The 21,831-nt window shown below is 42.3% G+C and overlaps 2 protein-coding genes across 4 annotated transcripts in view; one reads left to right on the forward strand and one right to left on the reverse strand.

Moving 5' to 3' along the window:
* rab11fip1a (RAB11 family interacting protein 1 (class I) a) overlaps nt 1-21,530 on the reverse strand; it is a 99,354-nt gene extending 77,824 nt beyond the window's left edge. Inside the window, exons 1-6 of one of the 3 annotated variants that reach the window (XR_011916417.1) lie at nt 20,798-21,530; nt 14,458-14,894; nt 13,448-14,324; nt 10,527-12,230; nt 9,686-9,776; nt 8,868-9,526 (exon numbers count right to left, since the gene is read on the reverse strand). Coding sequence is in view for 2 of the 3 variants with exons in the window: in XM_072388199.1 (XP_072244300.1) it covers nt 9,323-9,526; nt 9,686-9,776; nt 10,527-12,230; nt 13,448-14,324; nt 14,458-14,894; nt 20,798-21,147 (3,663 nt within the window). In the remaining variant the exon portion in view is untranslated. Of the gene's footprint in view, nt 1-8,205; nt 9,527-9,685; nt 9,777-10,526; nt 12,231-13,447; nt 14,325-14,457; nt 14,895-20,797 lie in introns of those variants that run through there. The other 2 variants (XM_072388199.1, XM_072388200.1) reach the window with 2 other exon arrangements.
* On the forward strand, nt 1,610-7,994 carry prlhr2a (prolactin releasing hormone receptor 2a). The gene is made up of 3 exons (XM_072387002.1): nt 1,610-1,770; nt 3,533-4,013; nt 4,844-7,994. The coding sequence occupies exons 2-3, from the start codon at nt 3,553-3,555 to the stop codon at nt 5,478-5,480; spliced, it is 1,098 nt and encodes a 365-aa protein (XP_072243103.1). The 5' UTR covers nt 1,610-1,770; nt 3,533-3,552; the 3' UTR covers nt 5,481-7,994.
* Nucleotides 21,531-21,831: the final 301 nt, after the last annotated feature.

Consider the following 21,831-nt stretch of genomic DNA (forward strand, 5'->3'; position numbering starts at 1 on the left):
TTTCTCTTGTGGTGAAAGAAAAATTTCGGGACTTACTTTGATTAGCCAATTACTGTACCTCAGAGGAAATTGATGGTGTGGTTTTAAACAAGTCCTGCGTGCCCATTTTTTCAAATCAAATTATAAGGAAAAAAGTGTTGCTTAAGAATATAATAACCATCAATTGTTACACAGCTGCAGTGTGAGTTAATGTGCGAAAGTAAAATAATTGATATTGCCTCTGATGTGCTCAGATTGCCATGCAATAAAGATTAACACAGAAATTAGCCCCAAGACTCATCCAGTTTGCTGATTTTATTTAGGATCTCTATTCAGGATGCATGCTGAATGACCTAAATACCGACAAATCCTTCAGTCCGCTGGATTGCTTCCATGCAGATTTCACCAATTTGTGTGTCTTTGTATTGGAGAAGTAGAAGCAAACCAGAAAAAAATTATTCAGCTCAGCAAGTTTTCTGGATTTCTGATACATACATACATACATATATATATGCAGTTTCAGACTGGCTGGTTCTCATCTTTTCTCTCACTTAATTTTTTGGAGATGAAACTCCATCTATAGGATGAATAAATGTTTATCAAAGCCACTCCTTTAGCTCTCAGCCAAGGACGAATGTTGAGACACTGTTTGCAAAAGTCCTTCAACGATTTTGATTATGACTCAAAAGTATTTTGCAATTTTAGTATTGATGCCAGGAAGCTTTATTTGATTGGCTGTTATGTTATATTTTCCATTGCTGAAACCACAAAGAAAAACTCACCGCCAACACTTTGACTTTGCTAAATCCCTCTGATAAGGGACAGATTTTCTTCTGTCTTCTGGGCAATAATTGGCTGCATGCAGGAGGAAGAGTGGAGAAAGTTTACCTCCACTAATTACAACTGTTTTAGCTTTAAATGAACGCGCCGAAACCTCAGACACATTAAAAGTAAAACCCACTGTGAGCAACACATATGGATCTATACCAGCCCTGTTCACCTGGCTTCCTACTAGGGCGTTGATTTAAAATCGATCCTCTAATAACAGAGTGCAGGCACAGTTGTTTTGCCTCTGTCCTGGCTTGTTTTGGAGAAACTGAGATTCAGTTTGCACAAATGAGCCACTATATGCGGTCCATCTCTTAATGTCCTCCTCACAAAGGCCAGCCAGCATTCACATTACGTCACCTCCTTATCGCTCTGCCCCTCTGTCCGTTTGACAAATATTTGAGACGATATGACTGTTGAATCCCCGGTGCCGATGTGTGGCAGTGACCTTTTGAGCACAAAACAAGTCACCCTTGACTGACTTCATGTTTCCTCTGTCTTCTACAATAAGAATTACAGCTGGTCAAATACTGCTTGAGCTATGATATGTTGCATCCCTTATAGTAAGGAATACTGTGCGGAGTTACTATCATGGACAAAATCAAACTGTAAATTCTGCTTTGTTGGTGGAGCTGTAGTGCTGTCTGGTCTGAGGGCTCAACCAGGCGTTAGAGGCTCAGCCATGAGAGCTGTCACTCAAGCTCAAGGCAGCTATAAAAACGTGAGCCATCCCCGTCAGCCTGTTGATTTCCTGGCAAAACACACTTGCTCATTAAGGACTGCCTCACATATCTACTGGCTGATGAAAGTAGGAGAGCGGACGTGTGGCTTCAGCTGCAGCTCGAAGAGCCTTTATTTATGTTCGAGGCGCGCATCTGTCCAGAGGCGCACAGAAGCTCGAGCTGGATATCTTCTGCACTGATAATCTGCATTAAAAAACAACAACAGAGAATTACACACAAGGTAGGTGTGTGTTTGCTATAAAGTATCACATCGGATTTTGATTTCGGAAATTTATTTTTTTTTTTGGGTGGGGGGGGCATCGAATGCTTTTTACCTAAATTAAGTATAAGAAAGTCATTTGAGTTTTTTTTTTATTTATTCATTAATTTTTTACTTTAGTGGAGTTTTAAATTGTTCATGTCGTAACGTCGGTGTGTGACTAAGGGACACTTTCAAGCGTTCTGTTGCCTCAGCTGCATCAGGGTCTTTCAAAGCTCCGTCGCTTGTTGAGAGACAAGAGGAGATGATTTAGTATTCCTGAAGACGGCTCAGCTCAAGTGTTAGTGTCAAAGTAAGTGTCAGTATATGATATCACTATGGTACGACCATGTATGTTAATTGTTCTTATTCTGCTTGAACCAATTGACAAAAATAATCAACTCCTCCTGGCAGAGATGAGTTCTTAGCCTGAAATCACATCGTTGACCTGTTTTTATTTGACATTTTTCTTGCTTACAAATACAGAAACATTTATTTCGGACTCAGTTATGGGGGGGTGGGGTGGGGGACACTGCGAATCATATGCGACTTGTCTCTGCTCACTTCCCAATGTCCACCTTACAGTGTGGAAAATCCATCTGATATTGTGGCGTAGACTTAGTGCATATTCTGCTGCTGCAGTAATGTCGAGTCAGAATTACATTTAGAGAAGCAGTGGCGTAAATATTACTCAGAAAGCAAATGCAAATAAAAACGGACAAGAAAGTAATATACAGAAATATGCTAATTAATAGTTATATTGTTTATAATTTAACTGCAGCCTTTTTTTCGGAGAGATATATCACTGTTTTATTTCGTTAATGCGAGGTCATTTTAGTAATCGACAACACGGAGGAGCACTGAGAATGGTGGTGATATCCTGATACGCTGAATTTTTTGCTGTAATTTTATATGGATAGCTTTTTTTCTGCTGCATCTCATCCACACTTTTCCATGAGGTCAATATCTTTAATTAGTTCAAGTGTTCTTCAAAAAATTCCTCAGCAGGTTTTAAGCCAATCTTTGCAGACATTCTGAGCACAAATGCTACTCCTGAGGGACTTCATCATACCAACAAGACTCATTAATCCCATGAGCCTTATCAAATGCTGCTGTGGGGTTAATACTGTTATCCCTCAAATTTCATCAATTGAGCTGAATATAGTTCACCTGGAAGCAACACCTCTTGTGTTGTGCACATAAACACTGTACGGTGTATGGATAGATGATAGTCCAGAGCGGGTGTGAGTCATGCAGCAACGTTTGATTCAGTATACTATGGTTGTGTTGAAGGTCTCTTGAAATGGCAGAATTGACTCTTGCTCAAGATGACATGCAGCCCACCCAGTGTCACAATTACTCTGCAGCAGATACTCTCATCTCTGTGAAGTGTCGAAATATAGTTGTCCACTGACAACTTAACTGTTATTGTTTGATTACATTTTTATCAAAGAGACTTTGTATCAGGAAAGATTTTCTTTGTCAGAGGTCCACAAGCCTGGATTATTAGAGTACTTAATCCATACTAAAAGAGTGATAATTAGACAGAGTGACTACTTGGTTTATGTGAGGGATTATGTGAAAAAATTCTACTGATATTAAATAGAACAATAAATATGTATAAAAACCAGTAAGCAACATGTGTTTATCAGCCATTCGGAAAGTTGTCATCCATGGAGTTTCTGATATCTCAATGTGCATTTGTTGAATTTATTATACAGTAAACAGGATTTCTCCCCTTCAGGTTGACACCACCCTTTCTGGATGGAGGGCACAAGCAGTGGCTGTGTAGCCGAGCTCAACCCCCAATGTGTGATGCATGATATCAGCAGGAACAACACAGATCCGGTGTTCGAGGTGGCGCTGCAGAACGTCTCCTCCAAGCGCAGCCCCCAGTTTGTGGGCGTCGAGCTGCTGCAGTCTTTCAAGCTGCTCATCATCCCATGCTACACTCTTGTGGCTCTGGTGGGCGTCTTTGGAAACTATCTGCTTCTCTATGTCATTTGTCGCACCCGCAAGATGCACAATGTCACCAACTTCTTTATTGGAAACTTGGCTTTCTCTGACATGCTGATGTGTGCCACATGTGTCCCCTTCACTCTGGCCTACGCCTTCAACCCTCATGGCTGGGTCTTTGGCCGCTTCATGTGCTACCTAGTGTACCTAATTCAGCCAGTAACAGTGTATGTGTCGGTCTTCACTCTCACAGCCATCGGTGTGGACAGGTAAGGAGCAAGGGGACTGTAGACACAACCTGGAAGATAGCCTTCCAGAATTTCTGTTGAGTCTTGTTTAATTGCAACAAAGTGGACAGGCCAGTCACATATTGCACTGAATGAATGTCATCATCTAGCCATCATTTAGGACAACTGCACAAGGTTGCAATGTTGAATATAAGAGCAAGTGGATGAGAATAATACACATGTATTGCAGTGATTTGGGCATAATTTATCTCTGAATTGTGGATCCCTAATATGAGTTATGAACTGCAATGTTGAATATTTCTTATAAGAGGCAATGTCCACATATGGGTGGGCATTACTTATTATGTTTCAAGGATAACACATTTTTAAGCGTATTTCTATCTGCGCTCTTTTCACAAAGACTTATTTATGCCCTAGAGCTCTTAAGAGATATTATCCACTTATGCCATCCTTTTGGCTTTATTAAAATCTGCCTGAATGAGGCCCAGAGAACGGAAGATAATTTATCAGATATCAATATAATCTCCTATTGCTCTGTAGCACAAATTCTATTATATCTGACCTTGATTAAACGGGCAGAGCTACATTGGATATGCTACTTGTGAGACTAAAAATATAAAGTCCTTTTTTTCTGGTTGGAAGCTGCCAATTTAGCATTGACTGAATGTGGTGGTAATTTTTGAACATTAGTAATTTGTGCTGCTTAACAGTATGTGTGTGTTGATTGCTGTTGGTGGGGACTGACTGGAGAAGGAAGTCTCACCCATACCTCCTGTGGTTACTCATGTTTAACATTTTCCCATAATTTTCTGTCCTACTTTTCTTATTCTTTTGAACTGCTTTCCTCTCAGATATTATGCCACAGTGCACCCACTGAAGAAGCGCATCTCAGTCTTGGCATGTACCTACCTTCTATCGGGGATATGGCTGATGTCCTGTGGTCTGGTGGCTCCGGCTGTGGCCCACACCTACCACGTGGAGTTTAAAAATGAAGGCTTCACCATCTGCGAGGAGTTCTGGATGGGTCAGGAGAGGGAGCGGCTGGCTTACGCCTACAGCACTCTCCTTATCACCTATGTCCTGCCTCTGTCAGCACTCTCCATCTCTTATCTTTGCATCTCAGTCAAACTGCGTAACTGTGTCGTACCCGGCCACCACACCCAGAGCCAGGCGGAGGCTCAGCGCACACGCAAGCGCAAGACGTTCCGGCTTGTGAGTCTGGTGGTGGCGGCATTTGGCATCTGCTGGATGCCCATCAGCGTGTTCAATGTTCTGCGGGACATTGACATTGATCTGATTGATAAACGGTACTTTTTGCTTATCCAGTTGCTCTGCCACTTGGTCGCAATGAGTTCATCTTGCTGTAACCCTTTCCTCTATGCCTGGCTGCATGACCGCTTCCGTGCTGAGCTCCGCAAAATGTTCACATGCCGCCGTCGCATTGGTATCTCAGCCAACAAATGCGCCACTGCCAGCGTGGTTTTGTGAAGCTCCTTTTGCTTTATGCTACAGTAGAGTATGCTCATCACATTCTGATCATCAGGCTGAGATAGATAGATAAAGATTGGTTTCCTTATTCCGTGGTAGTGTTTCCCAGTCCTGGTCCTCAGGCCTTCTACCCTGCAGGTTTAACAGGTTTCCTTATTTCCAACACACCTGATTCAAATGAATGGGTAATTACCTGGCTCCTGCAAAGCTCAAAGATGAACAGATGAGCAGACTATTGATCTCAAACAGGTGTGTGGTGGCACGAGAACATGTCATACATGCAAAGCAGTGTGGCTTGAAGACTAGGATTGGGAAACAATGCTCTGTTGTAATCCAGCTCTCACTGTCGCCATACGATGCACAAAATATCAGCCTACTGACAAACATCTCAACCTGCTGTTTACCTGTACACTTAAGTACAACTCTTAGCTCTCTCTTGTTTTCCATGCTTTGTCACACTTCCCCTGTCAAACCCTGTTGTCTACATTACAAACACTGCAATCTATTCATCACACCTGACAGTTTGGTTAACTTCCATCCATCCATCTATTATCTGTACCTGCTTAATCCAGTTTAAGCCTGGAGCCTATCCCAGCTGTCATTGGGCGAGAGGCAGGGTACACCCTGGACAAGCCAGTTTGGTTAACTTGAGATGCATAAATTAGAGTAGAGATGAGAAACGGCCTAAACTAGTGTTGATTTTCTGAGATTTACAATCTGAAATTTTGGTTTAAAAGAAGAGATGGAAACTCTGACCTTATGAAATACACAGACAAATTGAAGTAGTACGGTGTGCCTGCAAATTTTCTGACAGGACTGACAGGTGATCTTATAACAGTTTCCTGCAGTGGCGTGCACGGGGAGGGGGGGGGCGTTTTGTTGAAAAACGTATGCTAAAGTGCCCTCTTGGGAGCCAAAACACGTGCTAAACTGCCTTCAAGTGTCCTCCCAGGAGCCAAAACGCATGCTAAACTGCCCTCAAGTGCCCTCTCGGGAGCCAAAACGCATGCTAAACTGCCCTCAAGTGCCCTCCCGGGATCCAAAACGCATGATAAACTGCCCTCAAGTGCCCTCCCGGGAGCCAAAACGCATGATAAACTGCCCTCAAGTGCCCTCTCGGGAGCCAAAACGCATGATAAACTGCCCTCAAGTGCCCTCCCGGGAGCCAAAACGCATGATAAACTGCCCTCAAGTGCCCTCTCGGGAGCCAAAACGCATGATAAACTGCCCTCAAGTGCCCTCTCGGGAGCCAAAACGCATGATAAACTGCCCTAAAGTGCCCCCTTGGGAGCCAAAACATGTGCTAAAGTGCCCTCTACAGTGGTGAGGACGTACTATATGTGCCCTTTTTTTGCTTTCAGTCCCTGCCCTTCAAAAAGCCACTGGTTTCCTGCCCTTCAATGTTCAGTCAATGCAGCTCAGTCAAATGCAACAGCGATGACCTGGACATATGAAACTTCTCTTGACATTCTTCAGCTCAAACTACCTCATTTTCAAAGTTGTCCCAACTTGGGGTCCAACCATGTCTGGTCCAAAACCGGCAACGCTGGCATGGTTCATGTCGCTTGAGTATTGTTTTATTCATCAGTGTACTCTGTAATGAGCCCCAACACCTCAGTTTCTCGTTATAGTCAGAGATCAACTACATTTAAGAGCAAAAAGACTTTAAAAAAGTAATTTTAGCAAGAATAGCACCCAGTACTTGTTGGCTTAGTCTGCCATTGATGTGTTAAAAAAAAAAAAAGGAAGGTTGCTGCATGTTCTGACTTAAAACCAAGGAGAGAACAGCACACAATCTGATGTAACAAGCAGCTCGTGTGTACATTAATGTGAATTAAAAAGTATCTTTTAATAACTGTGCTGCAACATACAGAGGCAACTTTTTGGGGGTTGCTCTGCAGAAAAAACGTCTCAGTGAATTATGTGAACATTCAGTCAGTAGATTACTAAACTTTTGAAACATTCTTTTGAACACATTTTTCTTTTCAACAGAGAACAACTCACTGCAGAAGAGGTCTGGTAAACTAATTACTTTCCTCCAAATCCAAAGTTATTTTTCATTTTCAAACGAGTAGCCTTGAGACACAACTAACAAAGACTGTGGTCATAGGCCATCCAACTTCCTTTACAATTCTCTTCTGTTGATGTGAAGAAAAAAAAAAGCCTGAGCAGCTGACTGATCATCTCCCATGTGTGTACAGATGCATTCACACAATGCAGCCTGTACCTTTGGAAACTGCAAGGACACTTGTACATTTCTTGTGTCTCTTCGACATCTTCAAATAAACTGGCCTTTGATGAGGCCAGTTCTTTGAACACATGGACTATAGATGCAACCTTAAATGATACACTGTGATGTATGAACGAAACAACAAGAGGATTTACAGATCAAATGAAGAAACTAGAAATGTTCGACTGCATTGTTACTTGGCATAGATTTTAGCTGTTGTGTACAATAAAACGTGTTATGTACAATACATTTCCATGGCCACACTTTCTTGACTCTCATTTGTCTGGATGACATAACATAATGTTTCTAAGCATAAAGCTGCCTGATGGAGAAACACACAACATCTTGTTATGAAGGTTAAGTAAAGGTGTGAATGCAATATGTGGCAGTTTGAGTGCTAAATGATGCTACTTGTGCATATTGACATTTAGGTATGTAAAATGTGTTTATTTCAAAATGCTGAAACACTGTAAATAACTCCAATTACAAACAATCTGGTGGTATAATAATAGTGTCTTTATTTCAATCAAAGTTAAACCTCTCTGTATCACACCTTTCAGACGTTTACATCAGTTGTAGTACAATTTTCATGCCAGACTAACACTTCAAACAGTACATTCTCTCAGCAAAGAGATGCCGCCAACAATTCTCCATCTGACATATCTTACATAACATTCAGGAAAAATGAAGGCACAGTTCAGTACATTAGGAAGATGAATATTGCTCATTTCAGCCTACATATAAATTATTAGTTTGTAAATGCATTCATTAGTGTAGTTCAAATGCAAAGGCAAGGCTGGTTATTACTGTTTCTTTGATTAATAGCTGTTTTTATCTCTGGTTTTCATCACACAAATACAACAATAATCACAGTGATCAAAAACTTTGTGAACAGGCTACAATGCAGTTCAAACTATAGAGCATAGTATCATAGCATAGTACAGTAGCTGCCTGCTTGTAGTCGCTGCATATTTTCTAAATTAAACCAGCAACAATAGGCACGTTATCTTAAAAGGCTAAATGACAAAGTGACATTCCACTGTGGTGAGTACAGAGGTTCGAATGTTGTTCATTGTCTGGTTTTTAAAACTTATGCTTTCAAAAGGATCAACCAGAAAATCAAAATTAAGACTTTAGCGGTGCAGGGACAGATGAACAAATATAAAACAGTGTTTAAGGTTATGTATGGGTTGATTGAATAGGCGTTAATAAGTTACATAAAGCTCAATGGAGAATAAAAAGGCCAGAAAATAGTTCTCTGGACATTCGAAGTATATTAAACAAAGTTCAACCAACACTCAAACAGTTGCGGTATATAAATCAAAATTATTACATCATAAGTTTTTTAAACAAATTACCGTACCATAGTGTCGAGACAATTACAATCATCTGCTTATATAAATTTATATTTCTTACTTGCTTGTTATTCATCACCAGAGTCGATTTTTCAACATTCTCAAATCTTTTTCACCCTGAAACTACGAAAAGTGCATATGCTCAAAGACCCTCTTAGTGGTACCACCTCCCGGTACGCTGCGACAACAGTACGAACACACGCATGGAACACAACTGACTCGTTAAGAGGGGATCTCTGCTTCCAGGAAGCCTTCCCTTACACTGGCTTGGCAGTGTTGAGGGCGTACAGAATAGCAGGCTTCTCCTCTATAACACGGACCAGCAGGTTGTCTATGTACTCTTCCAGCTCAACAATCTTGGCGTCCTTCCTGGACAGGTCCACCTGCTGCTTCACAACCAGCGTGATCAGCTCTTCTTGTGTCAGCTGACTGTAAGGGCCACTTGCCACTGGGTCTACCACCTGAAAGGAACGGAAAGAAGTGAATATAGTAGATAGTACTTTTAAATAAGCACCAGGTAGATATTCTTTCTGGGTCATTTTCATCCAAACCAGAATTCTTGCTGCAGCAAAATCCAATTAAGTTTATGTAAGAGTACATCTCAAGTCAACATGACTTACTTTAATCTTCCCAGGTGAACTGTCTCGTGCTTTTATTTCTTTCACAGCAAGAGGGCTCTCAGCTGAGCTCATGGGCTTCACGGGATGAGGCCTAAAGAATACATTTTTTTTTTTTTTTTTAAAAGGAGAAGAAAAAAAAGATCCAAAAAATAACAGTTAAATGCAGGTAGGAGAACAACAGGTACAGAATGACAGAACAAGAAAACAAGAACTCTGAAAGCACCAGACAGAGATTGAAGAGGTCATATTATGCTTATGTTTTTTTTGTGCATGTAAGAGGTCCACAAAGTAAAAAAAACAAAACAAAGTCCAAACCAAAAGGATTCATTGCCTCCCGCAGAAGACTCCTGAGCTGCCTGAAATGCCTCATTCTTAGTCCATTCTTCTTCTAATACTTAACAGCATTAAACTGTGACATGTTTAGATGAGTCCTGCCTCGTGGCTATTTCAGCACACCTACAACAAAAAAGGAGCTGTTGCCTCACAACACCATTGTTTTTTTCTTTCCTAATGATGACAGGAGCTAACGAAGCATTTCAGACGTAAGATAACAAGAGGCGACTGGCCACACCAATGTGCAGTGGAAGGAACCCAATGCATGTAAACCTATTACAACAGGCACATAAAACAGCATTGGGCACTTGAAATTGAGCATAATATGGACTCTAAAACTTTTTGATGTGACAGCGCATTATTCAGAATTTAACTCAGGATGAGGAAAGATGCCAAGAGCCCAAGATAACAGTAATACCCAAGATGAATACCAACAACTTAGTCGCCTCTGAATACAAGTAGAAAAGGCCACAAATGCAAACTTTGTAAGGAGACCTTTTCATCTCACCTGCGTGGAGTTAAGGCTAGCCCACCTCCATTAATGTTCTGAGTACTGACAGGCTGAGCTTCGGAGGGTGAGACCCATGCTCTCAAAGGCGCCTTTCCCCCAGGCAAACCTCCTGTCTGCGGTGCTGGTTCCTCCATAACTACCTGAAGAGACTCTGAGGAGGCTAAAGCTGAAGGTACATATAAAGGTTGAGCTCTGAATGAATCCTCTTCAGCATAGAGACTATTTGGTGTTTTCCCATCAGCCTGAGGCTGCAGAGCGACAGAAGCATCAGTGGCATCTCTTGCAGAGAACCCTTGAATTGCTGTGGGTACAGTTGTTCCCTCTTTAAATGCGGCTTCTTGTTGAGACACGAAAGTCTTATCATCTGAGCGAGCTGTGGATGGAAGAATCTGTCTCCCTCTCTGTGAATTTTTTCTTTGAAAAGCAGGACCGACTTGTTTTGAATCATCCTCTTTTTTCCTATAGTCACTCTGTTTGTTGGAATCGCGGGCACTAAAATAAGAGAAGGGTTCAGCCGTTTTTTCTTGATTGAAAATTTGATCAAAATCATCTGCTGTCAATCCCAGATCTTCAAGTTTCTGCTCTTTCTGCACATTGCTGGTAAAAAGGTTCTGCTTTGGCTGTGCCCACGGGTCTTTAGGGAGACGTTCTGTAATGGGAACTTCTGCAAAGGTCTCCTTCGCCTTTTTGTCCATACTGCTCACATTTGAGCTGGACAATGGTTGGACGTTACCGTTCATTGTAGAGTCCTCTTGCTGTTTTGGCTCTTTAACCTTTTGTCTGGGTTTAGCTGTGGGTGCTTCTTTGTTCAAGGGGACTTGCATTTTCCTTGGATCATCTGATGGAGTCTTATCTAAAGCCATTTGGCTTGATGTTCTAGGTGCGGGTGTTGTAACAGGTGAGGGGTGGAGCGCCTTCGTTTCTCCATCTCTGGACATCCCCCGGTCAGTTTTCCCAGATGCTGGGACTGCAGAAGGATTAGGCCTCATCAGAGAATGGGGAGCCGTGTTCTGACTGGAATCTACAACAGATCGAGAGTGTGGAGAGGGGACTGGTTTAGGGGGAGCTGGGGCAGCTACTTTTTTTGATGAAACAGGTTTGGTCTCCTGATAATTCCTAATAGTAGGGCTATCCTTTGATATGGAAGATCCAGGACTTGGTTGAAGTTCTTGTGGGCCATCCACACTCATCTCTTTACCCAGAAGTTCAGGTGGAGTGTCTCTATGTCTCTGATTGACCTCAGCAATTATGTGGTCCCACCGACTGTGTGCTTGCACTCCGTGTCTCTTTTGAGGAAACAGTGTTTCATAATCGGGGAGAGGTAGCGACAGTTTTTTCCCTTGTTGGGATCCTGCTGTATCTATATATGCAGGGTTTTCTATCTCCCTGACAGAAGAAGAACCTGCCTTGGTTTCTTGCACAGCATACAAGGGTGGTAGGAGGACTCTTCTCTTCTGATCTGCCATGGTGGGTGAAGATCCGTCTGATCCCAAAAAAGACAAATTGTCCGTACTGCCGCGAGGAGAACCTGATAGGCTCTGGCTTTTGTTTGACGGGGCTAAAAACGAGTGCAGGTGGGAGAAAGTGTCAGGGGACTCAGGTGGAACACACGAGAGGGCAGACTCAGAGGTGGCTGGGGAAGGGCATAGCTGAGAGGGGGGCTGGGAGTCAGTGTGTTCAGACTCCAAAATTGGCGCCAATCTGCCAAAAAGTGAAAAACAAAGGCCTACAGGTCAGTGTGCCCAAATTCACGGTCACCAATAATCAACCCGTCACCAGATGAACCAGGGTGTCACATGTCAACAAGTTGGTAACAGCTCGAATAAATTCCCATCTACAATATCATATAACGTAGCTTTGGATCAATTCCCAATATAATCATGTTATAGCTTTATAATGAAAGCATAAATCTGTGAGAAGAAACTACATTGCATATATGAACTAAAATCAGCCGTCTCTTAAAACAAAGGCCAGCCAACAGACAAAAGTCAGGTTCACGTGGAAAGATCTGCGATTGACCTCTATTTTCAGCTATTCAGCTGTGACTCAGATGTTTATACACAACAATGAGATCCTACTACTTAGGTCATTATCAGACCAACATTACAGCACATGCAAAAAGAAGAAATCTCAAACAAATTAAATGAACAACTTTGACTTTGTCAGGACACTATCTGATATCTGCCAAACATTCTTTAAAACCAGGACAACTGTGACAAACATATCAATGACAAACACCGTCTTACCATGATCGCACGAGAAAGTCAAGATCAATCAAAGTCAAAAAATGACCAAAAAGCTCAAACTACATCCAGTCAGTCTGAATGTCCACGTAGACAGCAACACTGTGACTCCTTATGAGCTCTATGCAGACCACAACTTGTTCCACCACATCTTCACAAACACAAGCCACGCCTAGACTCTTGTCTGTGCTCAAACCAAACAGGTCCAACGGGTCCGTCGACTGTCGGCTGGAATTTAGGGTTTTTGTAAAACAAAGAGTTGCACGGTCATGTGACCAAAGGCAGAACAGAACATTTTGAATTTCCCAAGTTTTAGCGTCGAGAGATAAGGTGTCAACAAAATCTAAATAATCAGAGGGAAACGTTTTGAGTGTTCTCTTTGTAATTATTTGGGTATGGATAACAATGAAGGCAACAGTCAATCCCTTTTCTCTGTAGTTGGTGTTGGGCCCCTTCAGTTAATAAAATCCTGTTATTATCCAAGAGCAACAGTGGGAGCAGTTTCACTTGTGAGACATTTGAAAATAGTTTTTAAACTTTAGACAAGCAAACAAGGAACTGTCCATAAGCAGAACCTTGGTGTCAAAGGACTGATATGATGTGATGCTATTACGTAACACTGGGGCAGCAAACCTGTTCTTAGTATACAGCCTCAGGAGTAATGAGGCAGCTTACCTGGGTTTGACAGCAGACACCTTAGCAGTGCGGTTGAGGAAGACCGTGGCGGAGGGGGTTTGTGGGTTGCGGCTGGGTGGGTTCTGGTCATCAACTGGACGATCGGGGCTGATGGGAATGTCCTCGAATGGGTTAGTGGAGTGGGGAACAGGTTGGTCCAGACCTCTGGAGTCACTGCGAGGGGCTGGGGTGGGCTGCTGCTCTTCAGTAGCTGGTTGCTGCACCTCCTCCTTTTTGTCCTCCTTCTTTCTGATCATTCCAAACAGAGATGACAGCCTGTCGCTCATGGAGGCCTCCTCCTGACGTTTCTGCTCCTCCACTCTTTTACGCTCTTCCTCAAGCCTCTGATTTTCAGCGGCTTCCAGCATCCTGAGTTCTTCTTCTTTCTTTCTCCTTTCCTCCTCCTCCTGTTTCTTCCTCCTTGCTTCATCCTCGAGGAAGCGTCTTTTCCTCTCTTGTTCCTCTTGTTGCCTGTGCTGCTCTTCCTCCTGCAGTCTCTTGACCTCTGCCCTGTATTTCTCCTCTTCCTCCTGCCTCTTCGCTTCTGCAATGCGTTTTTCTTCTGCTTGCTTTCTTTTCACTTCCTCTTGATGGTGCTGTTGCTCTAGTAAAGCTTTATCTGTTGAATCTGCAGAGGCATTAGAAGTGTGCTTACGGACATCCTCTACAGAGCCTTGGCCTGAGCTGTTCAAACTGAGTGTAGATCCACTCTTGGTCTCTGCCTCCTCTGTGTACACATGGTTGCCATTGATGCAAAGGTTGTTCAGGTCACTGTTGCTCTGTTTGGACTTTCCCAGGAGGCTGAAACCACCAAGAGACAACTTGCTGTCAGAGCTGCCTGTTCGCTTGTGTCCCAGGAATTTGAATTTCTTTTTAACTGTGGGAAACGAGACAGGGAAGAATGACATTATTGCTGAGATGCCAAAAACACACTATTTAAGCAGAACTGTGCAAAGAAAAGGCCGAACTGTCAACATACAGTGCAGGCAGAGAGAGGAGAGGTGAGGTACCTTCAGGAGAATCTACGTTGAGGCCAGATGAGCGGCTGCCACCGAGGGATGAATTCTTTTCAGGAAGTGTCCCAAGGGTAGACATGGACTGGGAGATGTTACGCTGCAAGTTTGTTTTGGGTGCAAAGAGGGTTTTGAGCTTAGATTTCTTTTTTGCTCCTGGAGACTGATTCAGTGACTGTGCATCAGCCTCTCCTTCGCTGTCTGTGAGGACCTGGCTGACAGAAGGGACGATAGCTGAAGCGGAGTCAGAGAAGCCATCCCTTTTCTTCCCACGGACTTTGTCCTTCAGCTTGGAAATGCGAGAGCGTGGTTTGTCTTGCATTGAAAGGTCAAACATGCTAGCTGACATGTTGTTTCTCATAAACTGCATATCTAGGAGCACCTCCCCTCGCACCTTGTCCTCCTTTCCAGTCTTGTCCACAAGCTTGAACCATCTGAAATGACAAAAAAAAAATTATAATGACTTCAACTTCAACTCGTACTTTGATTAAGGAGCTGCCTTTGTATCAAGATACACAGCTAAGTTTTAGTCTTTTATAAAACAGGTGAAATCGTAAGAGAGTTTCTGATACAAAAAATTTTACAGCAAACTATTCTGTCCTTGCTCTGAAAAAATGAAAATACTGATCATTTGCTGTTTATTAATCAAACAAAATGTGAGACAGAGGCTTTTGGGATGGACATCTTACATGTGATGATGAGGTTATTTGGTTGGGACAGTTAATGTGTTTGTTGGCAGGATTGTTCGAATAAAAAAAAATTTAAATTAAAATGAAAGGTTGAGGCATAGAAATGCCTAGAAATAGAAATTTGCTTAGAAATAGCAAATTTTTAATGTCTCGGCCTAGAAGACGGTATGCCGAAGCCCTGAGGAAGGCCAAAATGTTTTCTTAATCCCACTCCCACTCAAATTCTGACCACCAACAACACTCTCGTTGAATTCCTGCCCTCTCCCTTCTTCCATATAGTCTGCCAAGCATGTTCACAACAAAGACAACTGTCCAGATGTGAGAGTAGCTGACCGTTGCTTTTATACTGTCAAACATACTTTAATATTCTTTTCAACTGCCCTTGTTGACTGTGGACTGCTCCTATCTAGCATTTATTTATAACAAACAGTTTAAAACAATGAATGGATTAATGAATACATTAAATATAATGATGTCCAGGAGGCAAAGCTTTATGTGGTCATTTGATTTGGTAAAACTGCCATCTAAGCAAATCCACGTATGGTACCTTCAGGTTAGGTTAAAGGAAGTCATCTGCAAGATAAAACAAAAAGATCAGTAAAATAAAAAAGCACACACATCTCCGATATAATATGCTTGATTCCAAACCATTGTGACCACAGATGTTTCAGATCCGTTGCTATTAAACTGCTGCGTCTTGTTAGACCTGAGAGTGATGGGTATCATTAACGGGTGTACAGTTCGTTCCAGTTCCTGCTGGGAGCACCACAACAGCCGCAGATAAAGCCGGACAATTACAGCTTTGTTCAGGCTTCCCTGCCTCGCGTCCTTTCTGTAGAACAGGACCAGCACTTATTGTCTGCAAGGGAACGGTAAGAGTGTTCTGGAGAGCCCTGTTTAAGGTCAAACCAAAACAAACAGTTGATGCCACTACATACAGGAGGTTTTATCTGCAATTTAGGCCTTCCTGTCCTCAGATTAACCAACAGTGTGGCTAAAGTGCTCACCATGGCAAGCCTTTCCCTCTTTTTTAAAAAGAAAACAACAACTTTGCTGCGTGTCACGGGGTGTCCCGATATATCTTTGATTCCTTATTCAGCTTGGAAAACATGTACACCTCATCTCTTCCCAGGGTTGATACGTTGAAGCCGATATCTTGAAGCTATGCATCACTGTACAAACGGGTCATTCATACGGGGGTTTAATTTTGCAGGATCCATTTTCATGTCTTGTAACAAACATCCACACAGACTCTCTGGGGTTAACAGTCAGGAAACACGCTTGGGAGTGAACCAACATTCCTCAAACACCTCCAAACATGCGAGGAGGTGCTGCACAGAACGTGATGTGATGCGTCCGAATAACAATTCTAACACTCCCGTCTCCCACCCTAAACCAAGAACGCTGCGTCAGACAGTAACTAACCGAGTCCGACTACAAACACAGGCAGATAACACTTTCTCAGGCCAGCCAAGAATTTGTTTTCAGTTGCTCTTGTTCACAACAATTATAGAGGGGTGTGCAGTTATATAGTTGTCGAGGCACAAAGCATTGATGGAGTTATTATTAGGTCAGGGTGCTCAGGTTCTGTATTGTTTGCACAGAACACAGAGCAGTGCTCCTGATGTATGAGCTCACTGATCCTGCTGGACAGGTTCCTCTGGTAAATGTCACTCGCACTTCTCTTTCACATTAATGATTAACGAGAGAGCCAGCGTTTCAACTGTGAACACCACCACAAAGCATTCTGCCGATAAAATGATTAGAGGAAATGTAGCAGGTATCACACACTCACCGTATACTAATGTTTGATTGTGATTCCAGGTCTTTCTAGAATGCCTAAGCAACTATATCTAATTGAAATACTCTTAATGCAATGCTGCTCTTTGTTTACACAATAAAGAGGGTGGCTCATGAGTCTGTTCACATGAACCTGACTCTGGTGAACTGTCTCTGGAAAACCTGGAGCGGGTCAAACAGCACGATGACCACAAAATATCTAGAGCTAGAAAAAGTACATTCCACTAACCTGTAATGCAGCTATTCCAGGTTAAGGGTACAATTAACAACTATAATCAAGGTAGTTGACTAAAAAGTATGTCCAAGATAGCCTCCAACCAATTTAATATTCCATCGTTGCTCTACCTGTCATGCAGAGTCATGTTAGTGTGCCAACACACACACGCGAGCGGGATGCTGGCATGGAAGTTCGGAACCGTGATTTATAAAGGTTTCTGTGCTAATTTGCACCAACATAAGTGTACATACAGAGCAGCCTTTTCCAGCACAACACTTGGTTCAAATATTCAAAATTATTGGTCACTGAATTTCCCTTAACGGAATTATACAAAATTTGAAAAAAAAAATTGAAAAAAGGTGCCGGAAGCTGAATTGGGAGATCATACTTGACTGTCGTACTGAGGGGGTCATTTTGTCGGCGCTGCTTGGTCACGACATTTCACTTCCATGCTGACAGGCGTCGCCTCCTGCACCATAGAAACGTCCCCGTCCATAACACCCCAGAGCTCACCAAATGCTCTGAATGAAAATGATGAGGATCATGTGCCATGGTCTTCACATACACCTCATCTTAACCAATCTGGGATTTTGGACCAACATGACAGCACGCTTCACCTCCATCATCAAAGTAACACCTTTCAGGGTTTTCTTTGGAAAACAAGGCGTAGCATCCCTGACGTAGCCTGTCCCAGTTCACTAAAGCTCATTTCCACGCGATGTTGCTTGTTCCTTCGATTTGCCACTCATCTGCACATTTTCTCTTGATTAATGAAATTATTTGGCAGACCACAGAGTGGCAAATAAGAACTTCTTATTAGCAACGGTCCTGTTCACGTCACAAATATGCCGTTACGTTACGGCTTTAAACGCTGCGCCGCTCGTGATAACGTCAACAGCTCGAGGATAAGCTGATGCAGAGAATCCAGGTTCACTGAGCTCTGGGTCATTTAAAAACAGTCCAAAAGACTTATGGACGGATTTGTTTGAATTTGACCTTTGGGATTAAAATGACAGCTCTGATAGCTGAAATTTTAACCATTTTTTTCATGAAACTGGACATATAGATACGACAAATGTGGGTATTAGAATTATTTTTAAAAAAAAGTAAAGTTTAGGTTTTGGGGAAACAGTTATCAAACTGAAGAAGTCAGTTTGTGCTGCATGAAAATATGATTTTAGTTTATTAAAGAAATCATCGGGGGTGTTAAGAGTGATGAAAATAACTAATACTCACTCTAATCTTTTCTCGTAAAAGAATCTTTAAAGAATTCGGTCGATCGAAAAATGAACATTCTTTAATCTAAGAGCAGGAAAACTGTGGGCATCCCTTTCTGCAGGAAAACAAAGTCTCGAATGTCACTCCCTGTGTCAGCACACCAGGGCAGCAGGATAGTAATATAACACCACACACTTGAAGGCAAAAACAGCAACATCCAACACCCAGTGGGTACGCTCACTCTGAAAGAAGACAGAGGGAGCAGGAGAGAATGAAGGAGCTCTGACATGAGAAGGAAATAGTGAGATATGAACTTTGCCATGAGGGTGTAAAAAAGAACTGAGCAAACACAAGATAACATTCAGGACGGTCCAATAACACTGAATGAGGTCATTCCAGCACCATATCGAGACAGTCCTTGAGTGAGTGATTACAGAGAGCTCATGAGCTCCAGTTCACTCAGTTTTCTCTGAGAGTCACTTTAAAAGTAAAGGCCACGCTGGCAAGCTTCCACCAGGGTGGCGTGAACTCAGAGTCTCCATCGAGTCATCTTTATTCTAAAAATTGATCTTACATAAGAGGGTGTGCATGTCCTAACTCAGCACTAAACCAACGGTTTATTTTGGTTCCTGTTACACCCATATTCCACCTCTTGCTATGTCAAACCACGCATGTCAACCTGATTGATGTAATGCATGACTGGGTGTGAGCAGTCACATCGTAAGCAGCCATAAAGCCCCGAGGAATGCGTTCGATTATGAGCAGCACAGTGAGAGGAGGACTTCCAGGTAGGCTGCCATCATTAAGCTGTCAGTGACAGTGCTGGCTTCACACCAATTTATGAACTGACAGTCACAGACAACTGTTTAGGGTTGGTCCAACAAAGACAGACAAGACAGAAAAATGTTTTCTGCTTTTCATGCCAGAAACCAAAGGAGAAAGTATGTGAAGAGACTCCATTAAAGTTTCAGCGTGCAGCATGTTTTCATTGGAACAGACTTGCATGGAGGATATTCCTTCATCCTACATAGTAAATATCTAACATGTTTCATGCTATATTTGGTTTTAAATCTGCTCCATAGTTGACTCAGACATACAAAAGGTGCTCTGATAAATAAATATATATTTTCAGACATTAATCTTAGTCTATCTGTATATGCTCAAGTACACTCAAATGGGCCTTGGTGCTCCACACAATTCACATATTTTTTTCTTTGTCCTACGGACATTTGAAGACTGTCGCTCTGCCCTAATATAATCCCAATTTTATTATCACAGCTTTATCTGACAAAAAAAAAAAGTCTTACTGACAGCGTCTGTGCTGTGAATCCTGCTGTACTTACATCATGATGATTTCCGTTGGATAACGATAGAAGTGGTAAAAAATGTGTTTTCTCACAGTCAAAAGGGTCAAGATGATGGACATATGTCCGTCAAAACTCGATTTTGCTCTTGTGAATGTATACAGGGACAAGGATGGTGGTGCACTCAAATGGCCAGGTGGACTGAGCTGTGCTGAGCTGAGCTGTGCTGAGCTGGGTGCAGAGTCTCCTAAAGAGAGATTGTTGATTTCAGTGGTACTTGCAAGTAAAATAAAGGTCAAATGAACTGAAAAAAAACAAAAAGGACTGCTTGAACATTGGTGAGAAAATGCTTAACAAAACTTAAGGCTCATCTCTTTTTGTAGTAACGCTGTTCACTCAGTCAATTCACCTAAAGAAGAGAGCAGGTTTAGTTGTTTACTGAAGATCCAACACCATTAGACCGGCGCTGGTGTTTCAAATCATGCCAATAAGATGTTTCCTGCTTAAAAAGGTCATAATCTGGTGGGTGTCTGCAAATTACAAAAGCTGTGTAAGATAGCATCTAAACCTACAATAAAGGGACAAAACGGACATCAGAGACATCAAAATAGAGATGGAGTAAAACTGACCAGAGTAAAACTAGAGTATGGAGCAACATTGTTTAAAGAAAGCTGGTCCTTTAAGGCTGATTTAAGCTCAACCACCCTAGGGAAAATGGAAATACAGTTTTTGTTTTTTTCTCTCAGAGAAAGCAACCCTATAAGTATGTAGGGAAATAAATGTAAATGAAGAACGCGTGTGAGGGTTAAATCTCATGTTTGTTTACCTACCTTCAACAAGGAATATTAAAACGGACCTAAGCTTTAAGAGTCTTACGGTGACGTACATCGAGTCTTTTCGAGTATTATTGCACTGTTCTAAAACTGGAAACAAGACTTCATTCATACATTACAAATGAATAATATATTGTCTCGACATTTGTAAACTTTAAGGCAATTAATAATAACAACAAACCCCCGCGTGAATATGTCAAATAAAAGTTTTCAGCAAGAAGCGGCAACAAGATCGCGAATATTTCAACTGAATTTCACACCAACGTATTGACTTACTCTGTCTTTTTGCGAGACTTGTTGTCATAAAGATCCAATAAATTTATGACAGCTTGGCCCAGGAACTTGTCGAGCCCCATCTGGGCACGGTGCATTACTATGATGTAGAGTGTACAGCGTTCAGCGTTTCCAGGGTGGAAGAGGGGCAAGTCAAACGCAGCCTCTTCCTTCCAAACTGGAGCGACACACTTCTCTGCCACAGAAGTAGAAAACTTGTCTTTGGCCACCTGGATGATGGCATAGGCGTCGTTGGTGCCATTCTTGCCCTTGATACGAAGGTTCCGAGCTTGATGCACCGTTACCTGGACACTCGTAGGAAACCACTGTTGGCTCTGGTCAATCAGCGACATCGCGAAAGTCCGTTAAATTTCACCAAAAATGTATCTGAACTGCCCTGTAGAGATAGCTTAAAACGTCCGAGTGTTGGTCAACCTTCTCTGAACCTTTTTCACCTTCAGCGTCCTCTGGGGCCGTAGTTCTCGGCCACCTCGCACTTGACTTCAGTTCAGGAAGCTCGGTTGGATGTCGTAATGCTTCACGCTCCTCTTCGAAAGGTACTCCCAAGCCTCTAATAGCATCTGAGTTGACTTAACACTCGGATAATCAAGTTAGTACTATTACTCGCTGAAGTGACCCAACTACGACATCACTGCAGTGCGACAACTTCTTTTAAGAGGCTTTCGTAAACAACAACTCCTTCGTAATGCCTCCGCTACCAAGTTTCACAGTTCACTTCCCTGATGCCATAAGTTCCCACCCATACTCTACACCTAGTTCACTGATTGGCTCATATTCTTATCAATTTTGTAAACCCCACCTTTGATTGGACAATCTAAAAGGAGGGCGTTGAAAGTTGCGCACCGTTAATTTGCGTTATAAACCACTGACCAGGAGTCAGTATAATGTTGCTGAAGGCGTAGGAAAAGTAATTAGGATAGAAATGATTACTGAACTGAGTCCAGTGAGACTAAAAGTAAACTGGGGGAGCAGGAGGCATGGAGAGTAAATGTGTTTTCACATTTTTTAATATGTCT

The sequence above is a fragment of the Leuresthes tenuis genome, unplaced genomic scaffold (genome assembly GCF_036924035.1).
Source record: "Leuresthes tenuis unplaced genomic scaffold, fLeuTen1.0.hap1 SCAF_6, whole genome shotgun sequence".
Classification (NCBI taxonomy): domain Eukaryota; kingdom Metazoa; phylum Chordata; class Actinopteri; order Atheriniformes; family Atherinopsidae; genus Leuresthes; species Leuresthes tenuis.